Source organism: Semicossyphus pulcher, unplaced genomic scaffold, assembly GCF_022749685.1.
Source record: "Semicossyphus pulcher isolate SPU_LCO1_2020_fin unplaced genomic scaffold, fSemPul1.0.p SCAF_10, whole genome shotgun sequence".
Taxonomy (NCBI): domain Eukaryota; kingdom Metazoa; phylum Chordata; class Actinopteri; order Labriformes; family Labridae; genus Semicossyphus; species Semicossyphus pulcher.
Genome location: NW_027211604.1, coordinates 21,404,913 through 21,418,358, shown reverse-complemented (window position 1 = coordinate 21,418,358; position 13,446 = coordinate 21,404,913). Strand labels below are relative to the sequence as shown.

The window sequence follows — 13,446 nt, the reverse complement described above, 5'->3', positions numbered from 1 at the left end:
CAATAATCATTACTAGCAAAGATGCCGCAGGTTTCAGAGGCGAAAATCCCTGAGAATTTGTGAGGATCTGTGGCTTTCTGTTCCCTCCTGTGATAGTTAATTGAAAGTATCTCCTTTTTTTGGTGTCAGACAAAGATGACCTTTTAGGATGTTACTTTTAAGCTTTTGGGGAAATTACGATGGATGTTTTCTTTTAACGTTCTTCTGACGTTTTGCAGACCAAAGACGAGTCAATTAATGGTACAATGGAGAGTCACCACCCTACAAACGTTTATGCAGTTCGGCTCAGTCAGCTGGCTCCTCATTGCACATGGCTGGCCTTGGTTTAGACAAGAAAAGAAATCAAAAGAGATGGTCTCAGCCTGAAACACCTGTTGCATAAAAGCTGTACTCCAGTCTACACCCGCTTCGCTCAGGTGTTGATCCGCCCAACATACTGACCCCCTCCCCTACATACTTACTTCCCCTTACAGCTGTTGCTCTGCAGGGGGATGCGTCTAATTTGTGTCATCTTACAGTAGCAGCGATAATCAATCAGCCCTCAGAGGCGTTTCTATTTCTGATCTCCTGTCGATAGTGTGTCAGCGGGAGATCGACCCTGGTGACCTCCCCTATTTAAGGCAGCCAGGTCTCAGCGAACAGGAGAGAGAGAGCGTCCCCGGGCAGGAAAATGTGGGTCACATCGTCAGAGCCAGGAATAGCCGGCGGCTCCGGTGGCAGGAATCGTAGGTGGAAGGGGGCGGGGTTTAGAGACGGTGGCCAAGGCCTGGGAAGGGATGTCCTTTTAGGGATCCCCTTCATTAAACCCCCACTGGATCTGTGCTGCGGCTATTCTTAGGGGGCTTGAGTTCACCGTTCATCACGTAACATTTAGAGCTGCAATTCAAATGTGTATTCCAGAGATTGTACACGCGGGGAAATAGACTCTGAAATTTGATACAGGACGAGTTTTTGATTGCAGAGTTCAGGGGTTCAAGTGGGTGAGGTTTATACAGTAACGTTTCGTTGACTAAGTTTTTAAGTTTTACAATTAATTTTTTCTGTATAAAGAATGGATTTATTTTATCTGAGGTAGTTAAAGTAGTAGCAAAATATCTCATGGTACAATACTACGTCTTTCTCAGACAGACATTTTAATTTTAGAGACATGAAGTATGTAATTATATATAAAAGCCTAAATATCTTATGCTTAACAGAACAGCAGAACATCTTTTTGACAAGTGTTGATTATTGGTTAATCAAAAGTTGTAATCAGCTTCTAATAAGTGAACATTGTGTTAAATTTTTCTCTTTTATATCATTGTGCATTCAATATCTTAGAGTTTGGAAATAAATTTTTTCATCTTGATTGACGTTGTTGATTAAGTCACAGCTGCTTTAATTAGTTTAATAATTGACTTGTCAATCATCAGAATATTATAAGGCAACTATTTCTAAAATGGAAATGATAAAGATTCAATAATTGCTCCCTCTCAAATTTAATAATTAGACCATTTTCTGTGTGATACATGACAGTAGATTTAAAACCTTTGAGGATGTTGATAGTACAAAACAAGAGATTTAATCGATTCCAGAGAATCATAAATATTTGTCACTTGTTTAGAACATTTTGGGCAAAATAATAAATAGATTTCAGAAAAATAATTAATTAATTAGTAATTAATAATAACTGATAATGACTTGATAACGACTTTTACATGACAATACTATAAAACTTGAGCTTTAAAAGGATTGTTGTTGTTTTTTTGATAAAACAAGGATTCTTACTTGAGCCCCTTTTTCTGTCTCTACCTTCTCCACCAACACGCATACTTCAAACAGGCATTAAATGGCAGCAGGTTTAAGTCGGCAAAGCCGCTTGTTCACCCTCAAGTACTTCACACGCATTGATAAACTGCCTCTCTTTTACAATCCTGTAAATTAACGTCACATGCACATGGCTGTGTTTGCAAACAGAGGGCAGGCTCTCATTCGTCCATTTGTCTGTTCGTGGTTTCACTTATCACCCCATTTTGTCGTCTGTTTTTTGTCCAGAGTGAGAAGATTGTCAGTGTATTGTTGTAGCTGCAGCTTTATTTTGGGTTGTTAAAGCGACTGTTACAGAAGCGTCCTCAGTTTCCTCCCTGCGGTGGAAGAGGAATGAATCAGCATCCCTCTGATCTCTGCAGCATTACTGTCGACATTTTCTCAGCCGTTACACCACACGTCGTTATTGATTCAGGAGGAAAAACACTCCACTAGACACACCTGAGCTTTAAGCGCAGTCGTCTACCCTCATGGTTCGTTTCACACTTCTCTGTCCTCGCTAAAAATAACTGTTTCTTATTCCCATCTGTGCAGAAAGCAAAGCAGTAAACCAGAAAAATGTACGCCCGTCTTGATGTAATGACACAACATTATCCCATTTGCTGCTGAGTTGATATGGGATGTAGTTTTTAAAAGCCAGAGGGAGCTTTGCTGTGTGTTCGATGAAAAAAAGAAGAAACATAATGCCCTCAAATTGTTGAAGCAGAGCAGCAACACACAGTAGAGCTTTTAAAAAGGCAATAATTAAGTAGTTTTCACTCCTCCCATTGCACAAAATGGACAGATTATAACTGCAGGGGCTTGGGAGGAGTCACTGATGACTTGGTCAGGTGCTGAGACTTGTAAAATTCACTTCAGGGTCTCCCCAATCACTGAGGTATTCAGATTTTAAATTAGCCTGTGTGAGTGTTTGTGTGTGTGTGTACATCATGGTCCACCTCATTGTCTTCTCTAAACTGCTCTTCCCTCCCTCTGTTCAGATCGAGGCAGTGACACGGACCGTGTCCTGCCCGCCGACTGTCAGGCAGGTCAGAGACTCATGGAGATTCACTGTAAGTTCAACCTGCAGCCTCTGAAACCTGCAGCCTGCCTGCCTAACTATGATACCTGTAACAAGTTTAAACACCTAAAGAATCACACAATAAAAGAAGCTTCTAACAATATCCCTATATTCAGAAACGGTTGATAAGTTTCTATTCCACCCAGAAAGTTGAAGCTAGCTAGCTTAGCATGCTAACCACAGGACTGCTGAGTCATCTCCTGAAAACTCAATGCTGTGTTAATTTAAATTATTTAAAGTAGGGATTTGTTTCTGGTTTGGGTTATTTGAATGTAAAATATGAAATGCAATTAATGTTTGTTGTGGTCCTTTATGTAAAGATAGCAGTGACACATTAGTCTAGGTGCATAGGAAACATAATACCACCACCAGATCAATACAATAAATCAACAAAAATATAATTCCAAATCTAAAAAACATCAAGAAAATAATTACTTATTTACTTTCAATGTTCTTAAAATGTAAATATAAAGCGTAAGCAACGACACCAGCAAGCATTAGCTTTCTAGCTAGCTTTAGCTGCCTCTCTCTTTCATATGGCTGGATTAAGTGACAACAACTGTCCACACTGTCAAAGGTCAGAGCAGCTGGTTGTTACATAACCTCAGCATTCTGTACATTAACATGGGAGTCAAGTTATAACCCAAAGTAATGTACAGCGTGCTTTATTTAAAGAGTGGGGCTAAGGTAACAATGCTAGGGAAGCTCAGCCGCTAACCTGCCTGTTAGCTTGTTGGGGTATAAGTGAATTGACGAGCTTTTTTTAGCGCCCACTCTCACTGAAAGGTCACCAATCAAATTACAGTAATTTTGGTTCTTACAATTTAGAGCAAGTGAGTGTACATAATTCAAAATTAACATCCAGTATGTTATTTTAAAATTTCAGCTGCACTTTAAGCTACTACATGAATTTTAATTTGTTGATCAGGTGTCTGTTAGTCCTTCCTTATTGCCCTCTTTGCCGTTCACTTAGACTTGGGCTCAGCTGACGACCTGCCACGATGTTTAAAGCACCAGCCATATTTGTAGTATAGTCAGTTTATTTAATATTTCTTGTCAAATCAAAAGCCTTCCTATATCATTGTCTGTTTTATCATCCTCCTCATTTACCTCATTCTTAAATTAATGGTTTCAGAGAACTAAGAAAATGTCTTAACAAATTTGCAGAACATACCTAAGGTTCATGGAGATGTTTGCAGTATCTGTGCTGTTGATTTGTTTGTGTTCACTTTCTTTATGTTTAACTATTTACACACTAAAAGTAACATTACATCCTTGGTTAATTCAATGCGACAGATAGATACAGCCAGCAGTGTCGTGTCTGAACATGATACTTAAACCTTTCAGGAACCATACTGGAAATAAAAGATAAATTGTATAAGATTATGTAAATAAAATATAATTTTAGGCTCCACTGGCAATTTTGTATACTAGATGGATCCTCCGTCACATCCTAGGAAGAGAATATTAAAAAGCCTTAAATTACAAACCCTAAAACATTTAATTACACTTGATTTATTGGTTTTATGAGTCCTAAACTTGCAAGCAGCCAAAAGTAATAACACAATGTGCAGTTATTCTGTTCGTGGTTTATTTCCTCTGCTTCTTAAAATCAACTCTTCATCAATCCAATCATAATCATTGTAGAGGTTATAATTCAGTCCTTGTAACAAAATTGCTTCTGCTTTCTTCACCGTTAACAAAAGACTACAGCGAATGTTTGAAGTGAGGTCTTTGAGTTCAGTGTGATCAGATTAGTTTGTGATATGACTCCTTGAGGGCATGTTGAGCTGTGTATGTGTGTGTTTGCATTTAGACAGAATGGTTTGGGGCTTTAAGTGTATCCTACCTTTCACTTGCTGAGTTGAATGCTTTGCATGACTTGTATGCAAACCCCTCAGGGGTGTCAAACTTCACAGATATGTGTGTGTGACTGATAGCTGGGCTGTCGTAGTGCAGAAAAGCGGTTGAACTCTGTTTGATTTGAATGAAGTGGGATATCAAGTCTGTGAGCAGAGATAACCAGCAATGGCTAGTTCTTTATGTGAGCTACCCTCACTGTGTCCGTTACTGTGTGTGAGGTCAGACCAGGCTGGAGGACTGTGGTAGTACTCGCGTTTCTCTGCTGCAGTCGAACTTTATAATGAGACAAAGAAGAGATAATGAAACATGTAAACCACATGCAAAGTCTGCTTTGTTCTGCTCCCTTTTTATTGTGGCCCTGTGCTAATATAATATTTAAATGAATGCACTAATTATACGATTATAATGCCCACGAAACAGCTAGTCATTTTCAACAGTTCAGTGTTTGCTATGCCCTGCCCCACCCTCAGTTACTGTTGCTAGGCAGATTTACCAACTGAAATCCTTAAGTTTCTCGAGTAAATCACTTAACTGGCTCAAATGACAACTGTTTAGCTCACTGTGTCTGTTAATGTGTGTTAGCTCAGACCTGGTTGGAGGACGCTGTTAGTTCTTGCATTGCTCTGCTGCAGACCTTTTAAAGAGACAAAGAGGAGATAATGAAACGTGTAAACCACATTCAAAGTCTGCTTTGTTCTGCTGCCTTTTGATTGTGGCCCTGTGCTAATACAATACTTAAATTAATGCCCTAACAGACGATTATGATGCCCAAGAAACATCTAGAAAATGTTAACAGTTGAGTGTTTGCTAAGCCCAGCCCCTCTATCAGTTACTGTTGCTAGGCAGATTTACCAACTGAAATGCTGTTAAATAAGCAGTCCTTGATTTCACAGAGGCACACTAAATTAGTTTCTCATTTTTAAGAGGTTCAAAGGACAACTGTTGTTAGCTGCTGTTATTAGCTACCTAGCTAGCCAGCTAATGAAGCTAATGCTAACCCTGTACGTTGGCTAATAGGTTACAAAAAGACAAAAAGTCAAAGTCTTTGGCTTTGGGAAAGGGAAAAAGTACAGGTGGCACGCTTCAAACTTTTTGGACACTAAGTTGTCATCTTCCCAGAGCCCTATGCCTAACACTTTGATAGCTGAGGTGTCCAAAGCTTGATATAACAAGCGTAGCTCTACAGGTAACAGTGCTGAGCTAGGACTGGGCAATCACTGTTCGGGGGAGGGGTTGAGTGTGCCGTCTATTACCTGAACTTTATGTTGTCAATGTTAAACCAGTATGAATATTTTGTTTGGATTTTAAGCTTAGATTCATTTTGGCTTAAAACAATGCAAGTATAACATTGTTTCTTGACATTAATTTAAGCTAATTTCGTGTTAAAATATGTTAACAGAAATAGCTTTCTGCATTGTCTCCTTTAATCATTCTCTTCTTTGAATAGGTCTTAAGTCTCCTCTAATGGACCTGACTGTTTCTACAGATCTTTTCTAAACGTCTATCCGTCTCAACCTGTTTCCCCTCCAGGGCCCGAAGAGGACGACGACAGCCAAGAAGGAGTCAAAGGAGAAGAGAGAGAGCATCGAGGAGAGCAAGGAGAACCTGAAGGCCAAGTCGGATGACTCTGGAGAGGAGAAAAACGGAGATGACGACTCCCAGAAGAACGGGCCCAAGAAAAAAGGTGAATATGGGTCTGACAGTTGGCACGTTAGCACGCTAAAAGAAAAGTTTATAAATACTAGCATGTGCTACTGTTAGCACACAAACAGGCTCCTATTTATAATGCTAAACCTCAGCATTTTAACCTTCATAAGTAGTACCATGGTGACTCAAATCAGCTGAAATCACAGCTGTATAAGATGCCTCACAGAGGATTTTTAAAAGGGGTAACAAACAGGGGCTTTCCACTGAGACAATTCACAGACATTCAAAGTTTTTGCCTCAACAGTCTGAGGAATGAGAAATAAATCCTCAACCATGCTGTTCAGACTTAACTCTGTTCAGTTCTTATGAACCAACTCTGCCAAAACACTTTTGTTCTCTTCCTGTTTCTCATTCTTCAAGGATTTTGTGGCACTTGTTGGCATCACAAACACTTTCACTTTTCAGGGACAAACTAAAGTCAACACTTGAGGGCTTTCCCCGGTATTTTCAGGGGTTTTTATTCGTCACAAAAAAGTCCAAGTTTGTTTCCTAGTTGATGATGGTATGACACTTAAACCTCTAAAACGAATCATTGGTTGACACATCAAAATGTCAGTTGGACCAAGCTGGATAAAAAGACTAAGAATAGAAATGGGATTTTTTGGCATTACAGTTAATTTTAGCAATGTGGCTGCTCTTAAGTAAATACACATGATTTTATTGAAGTTTCCCATCAAGTTATTAATGTCTCGAAACTGAACTAAACTATTTTCAGAGCGTCAACAATAACAGGAGAAGTGGACAGCCTCCTCTAGAGCCCCATTAGAGAACCAAAAGCCAGCTATACTGCATATTTTCAATAGATACGATTACTCCATATGTGTCTTTTAATGCAATTATAAGATGGACAAATTAATGTTTTTTTAAGGGACTCCCTGTCAGCTGTCTCAAGCGCTAACTGGAAGCAAGCTAACTTTATGTTAACAGGTACCTTGAGGCTTGTTTCAAAGGAAACTGAGTCTGTTTTTAACGTTAGTTAAATACTTTAACCCCAACTTCAGCAGTTTGTCAGCAAATTTAAAGTGAATTGCACCTCATGCATGTACATGGAAGCTTACTGCCCTGTAAGCTCATTTTGGGCTGGGTACTACATTGATATCAGAGTACAGACCCCCCATTTCTGAGTGTGTTTTTGTTGTTGGACATAATTTATCTAAATGTCAATATATTTTATCACTATTTAGTTGTTCATATTTTCCTGTATAAAGTCATGAAGGTCATTTGTCAACAGTCAGAGTTCATTTGAAGATCTGCAGGGAAGTCTAGTCATGGTTGTAGCCGTGACAGCAGTACAATGAGCTATAATCTAAGTTTATCTTCGTAAATCAATGATCACAAAAAAATAAAAAATAATCTCTGTTTAAAGTTATACTTTGGTGTGAGGTCTCCTGTAGGTTTCATCTTGGAGTTAAGGCAAAGAGTAGGTTAATAAACATCTTTGTAGGTTACGGTTCTGATAGCTTATCCGAAAAACTGACCAGACGAGCCAATTGCGGGCTGACGAGAACACGCATCAGGCACACTCCGTAGTTGTTTTCCCACTGGTCGAAAAACCAGCTTGTTCCAAATTTGGCGGCGCCGAGTTTGATACACAGACTGAATGAGTAATAGATACAATAAAGACCTAACCACCATAACATCGTCACTGTTTACTAACCGTGTTTCCGGCGTGTTTGTGAAGTCTGACTGTGAGGCAGCAGAAAAGAGACCCGAAAGCAGGATACTCCATTGACAATGGGAAGAGAGGCAATCAGCATCTATATGCGCGTCTTCCCAGGTCTGAAAAACCTGCGTCAACACGCTAATTTCGGTGGGATAAGGGTATGTGTGACGCAGGACGTTAGGCACTGCCCCCAGGTGAAATACCGTGTTTTTAGGGAGTTAGGCAGATGAAATAAAGATTTCCTTATTGATAGAAGACACTTTTGAAATGAGAACTCTTAAGTAATTTAGACTGGCACCCTCAAACATTTACCTTTTTATATATATTTTTATATGTATAAGTTTAACATTTGTTTGTTAAACTGATACTTTTCTGAAGCTGATTGGAGATGTATTGGTCAGCCTCAACCTGCAGACATGCTGTAGAAGTGATGAGCTCTACATGTCTCTTCTCTGAAAATAATCAATGAGGAGAACTTTCACAACTCTGATCTCAGCATCGAAGCAGAAAAACAAACCCACTTGAACACACATGCTGAGCCGATCAGATTAAGTTAGATTTGAACCCTAAACTGGTCAGCGTGGACTGATTTTAGACCTGGTGTTTTTGGCTGTTGTGTGAGGTTTAATTAGAGGGGGGCAAAGCTTCATTAATTAAAGTTCAACAGTGTGACTCTTATTGGATGGATTTGTGGGTGGTCCTAAAATTTTGGTCGCCATCTTGCTGTCGGAGCAGTTCCACAAACTGACTCCTCACATTGCTTTCATCACTAGATCTGTTACACTATATAACAGTCGTAGTATTTTACATGTTGTGGCTGCCGAAGTCGTGACTCAGCAGCCTCTTTGTCATCTGCGGTCCATTTTCTTTTATTTTCAACCTCTCATGTCTTAACCTACTCAGTCAGCAGATAGACACAAAGCCACGTCGCTCTAAACCGGCTGTCGTTTCCTCTCTCCCACTGCATGTGGTGTCTGTCACACAGTCACCCACACATCCACACTACACACCTACCACCAGATGTTGCGTTAAAAAAGCAGATATCTGATGCACCCTGCTGGAAGGCTGAGGTACTGCAGCAGACTGTTACATCAGTCAACGACTCAGCAATAATGAAAGTTGATTTATGTCTCTGAGTTAATCTATCAGTGATATCCTGAAGGCTTATTTTCCTTCTTCATAAGTGTTGATTAGAAACATTTAACACATTAATTTTCATTCTTTAATCCCTTTTTAGACAAACAGTTTCTCAGTAAGCATTTTATATCAACTGTTTGAATGAAAATGGATGGTGTTAATTTAACTAAAGCAGTTTCTTTTAAACCTCACTTCCTTTGCAGGTTAAATCCTTCCAGACCTGCATGGAGAAAAAAGGAACAAGATAATTTATCTATTTTAATATCTGGTACTTATAAAGTGGAGCTTTAATTTACATAAAAAAGGCCTTAAAGACCTAATGTTTGTTTCATTGCAAAAAGAGAAAATAATGTAATGTCACAAGTGTTATGGCAGTCATTGCGTGCATAAATCATTGTCTGTGTCCTCAGAGTAACAAGCCAATTTCATCCAGTGTTTATGAATCCTAGTGTGTCTAAAGTCGTAAAAGCTGTAACTCATCCTTTATTGTAGTGTAGTCAGTTTCGTTTACAGCCATTATGATTTGTGTTTCACAGCCTTTGATATAAAATGACACTGTTGCCAAGAAAAATGCTTATAATGTATAAAGTTTTATCACATTTTAAGCAGAAAATAAACCACAGTTCACGAAAAACGCGTCACTAACTGGGCGCCGCTTGTGATTTCTCCTGTGAAAGTCGCCACAGACGCCCAGTCTGTAAAACTGCATAGGCTTTCATCAGTGGGCCATAGGCTCAGTCACCATTGCATTACCTCATTCAACGATAACTAGTAACTTAACAGACATTTATTTAAATGAAAATCTTTGAAATTAGATCTTTAATGACTGAATTAAAGTTTTCCTTTTCTAACTGTCCCGCCTCTCTGTCTCTTCCCAAACAGGAAACAAGCATAAGTGGGTTCCTCTGATGATCGAGGTGAAGTCCGAGGGTCCCAGGGAGCGCTCGGCCTCCAAGAACAACAGCAGACAGAACGAAAACCCGCGCCTGCCCCCTAACGCCAGGAACGACCTCAGAGGTCAGTCTGTGATGTCATCTGAGTCTCTTTATGTGCCTGTTAGTGTCCTAGATTTGATCTTATTCAGAATATAATGTTGGCATGGAGCATAAGAGACCTGGTTATTAATCTCCCTGTGTAAGTCTTCAGTTAAATCATAAAACTGCAATTGTGTGTTAATTACTTATCAAATCAGTCACAGAATAATGAGAAAAACGGATATTGTGTTTGCTAGCCACACATTTCATCGGAGTACTCCAGACAGCATCTCAAGGGTTTTAAAACAAGAATAAAACACTTGCAAAACAAATAACCAGGATACTTAAAATACCCGATCACAGCCAGGATATTATTGTGCATATAAACAAACTCTATGAACCAAAGCGAGCACGTGCTCAGGTTACTGTTGATGAAAAGTGGTGAATGTCGGCTCACACGGAGTTACAAGAAAAGTATCTGGGAATGAGTTTGAGGAAATGAGTTTGAAATCCCACCCAGCTGGTTTCACGTGGAGCTTTAAATGCCAGCAGTTATTAGCTGCTGCTGGTGTTTGACTTGTGAGAGCATGTGACAGCAGATTTGAATCTGTTGTGCTGCATGTGTCTGTATTATTCTACATGTGTAGCTGTCAATCTGCAGCATGCATGACTCAGCAGCAGGATGTGGACATATCTGTGTGTGCTCCGACTAATCTGCTACTTCTGCTTTGCTCGCTCGGCTATTAAAACTTAAATTCACACCAGTGAAATGTGTTGGTGGCTTAGGAGGTGTTTGATCTGTCGGTGTGCAGACGATTACAAATTAAGGTTCCACTCTATTTGTAAAATTAATTAGATTTTAGTTCTGCTGGTTCAGTGTGGTGATGTGTGTGCTGACGGGAAGGTTTGTCTCTTTCCCTGCAGACTGGCACAGTCAGAAGTACGAACGGGAGTGGCGTGACGACCACGACGAGGTGTCCAGCGTGAAGAGCGAGGGAGCACCGTTCCGCGGAGGGTTCAGAGGTCGCGGACGTGGAAGAGGAAGAGGCCGGGGACGAGGCAGGGGTAGCGGGAGAGGTATGTGGCATTTTTATTTTCTCCCATACACACACACACACACGGACACAGAGCTGTGCAGAGTGTGTCACTAAAAATACAACTTAACCACCAGTTTCCTGTCAGTTTTCTGTCATTTCTAATGTTAGATCTTTCTTTTCCTGTCCGTTCTTATGTGGTGTCTTTCTTTTTTTTAGTTCCTTCAACAATAAAAGCCACTGGTGAGAGTTTCACCACTGAGCTGCTTGTGTGTCTGTCATCACAGGAAACTGTTAAAGTACCGCTTCAGTTACTTGCCAGTACAAGAAATATGCAAAAAAGATGCCCCTTTTTATGTTGCTACTTTAACTGTAACTAACCAAAACGACTTGCAGAGTATATAAATTGTAATGGATACAAAGTATAACGAGGTTAAATACACATGGACGCATTATTTGGAGTTAACCTGCGGACGTGCTGCAGAAGTGATGAGCTCTTCATGTCTCTTCTCCGACTAAACATCAATGAGGAGAACTTTCACAACTCTGATCTCAGCATTGACGCAAAGCAGGAAACAAACAAAACTAAAAATTCAGTTTTTCTGCAGGTTAAAGACCAGAGGATAGAAATTATATTTAAAGTAGCCTTGCAACACAAAATGTGAAAAAGCCTTGAACATCGAAGTACTTTATTTTTGATTTCTAAGGAATGTTATCAAAGGATTAAAATGCCTCTGGGACCATTGAGAACAACAAACTGTGTGATCTAGTGGTGCGCTGATATACTAGGTTGTCATTTCTTGCATCCAGTCCATTTGGCTTCTAGTCTTAATAAAATACACAGACTTTTTTGTGCAATTTTTCCTGGCAAACGTTTGCCATTTGTTTGAAACGTGAAATACCCTCCAGTTCATTTAATAATGAGGCGATAGCAGATTTATAACGTTCAACATCAGAGGCAGCCTTCTTGGTTGTTTACAAAAGTGTCTTACAATTATCATATTAAACAAACCCCGTATGAAAGAAATAGTCATCATTGGCCCGTCCAAAATCAAGTCAGATTAAAATTTTGCTGTGGCCTGGTTTGGCTGTTTACACACCTGTTTAGACCCAACATTGCTGTGCTAATTTCCGATGATGTGTGCTATTAATTCGGCTGAAAACCTGCCAATAAAGATGTAAAACACCACAAACCGACCTGAAGCTCCACCATCCAATAATGCAAGATCTTTAAGTTTTACACAGCTGGTAATAAGATGCATCCTAATGAACATGCAGCAAAGCAGTCAGAGAAAACCTCCTGCAACAAGCATGTAGCATTTTGTCCCCTGTTAACGCACATCCAACATTTACCTTTTTTGGTGTTAAAAGAACAACTTGTGTCTTTGGGCGGTGAGTTATGTTAAGTTAGACTGTTTCCCTCCTATAACGGGCTAAGCATATCCACTACTGGCAGACTTGAGAGCATCATCAAGCTTTTCTTCATAGTCTTGGCACAAAAAAAAGATAACCCACTTCTCTATCCTCTCCTTGCTACACGGTAAAATGTTTGACTTTGTAAAGTTTTAGGTTGTATGTACTTTAGGTTGTGTTTGGGCTGATGCTGCTCTCAAACCGGGTGGTTAGTGACCCTAAACTGGCCCCACTGAGGCTAGAGAGAAAACAAAAAAGTGCAATAACAGTCAGAAAGTTGCTGAATGGAATGAGGAAAGGCTTTGGATCCAGCAGGAGGAGCAGGTTTCCCTGAAGGCCTGTTGGTGTTGGCAGGAGTCTCCTTCACATTGTCCTCCCCTCTCCATCTCCCCTCCTCTCACCCGCCCCTTCCTCTGACTGCTGTAGAGAAAGCACTGGTGCCTTTTTGAATCTCAAAAGAGGGAAGAAAAGTGAGAGAAAAGATTTAATACAAAGAACCTGGAGGAAGAAATAAGATAAATCGTCTATTAAGTCCATTTTTACGTGTCTCTCGTCACCTTGAGGACTCGTTGTAGACTTTGAGCAGCTCTGCAGAGACGGTCAGAGTTATTGCCGAGCAGATTAATGTTGTCTTTGTGTATTTACTCAGCTCTTGCATGCGTGTGCTCCACAAAACTCATAAATGTTTTTATGATATGTTTCTTAAATAGAATAAAACCACAAACCCTGAAGCCACAGGAGGCATATCTAAGCTAAACCTTCCTATCTAACCTGCTGTTTCTGTCCCCT

The 13,446-nt window shown here is 40.0% G+C and overlaps 1 protein-coding gene across 2 annotated transcripts in view; it reads left to right on the top strand.

Annotated features, from left to right (window-relative positions):
- The window catches only part of larp1 (La ribonucleoprotein 1, translational regulator), a 56,628-nt gene that overhangs the window by 27,972 nt on the left and 15,210 nt on the right, over nt 1-13,446 (top strand). The window contains exons 4-7 of one of the 2 annotated variants that reach the window (XM_069667962.1): nt 2,787-2,858; nt 6,260-6,413; nt 10,119-10,253; nt 11,135-11,287. In XM_069667962.1, the coding sequence (XP_069524063.1) occupies nt 2,787-2,858; nt 6,260-6,413; nt 10,119-10,253; nt 11,135-11,287 (514 nt within the window). The remainder of the gene's footprint in view (nt 1-2,786; nt 2,859-6,259; nt 6,414-10,118; nt 10,254-11,134; nt 11,288-13,446) is intronic. The other variant, XM_069667963.1, reaches the window with a different exon arrangement.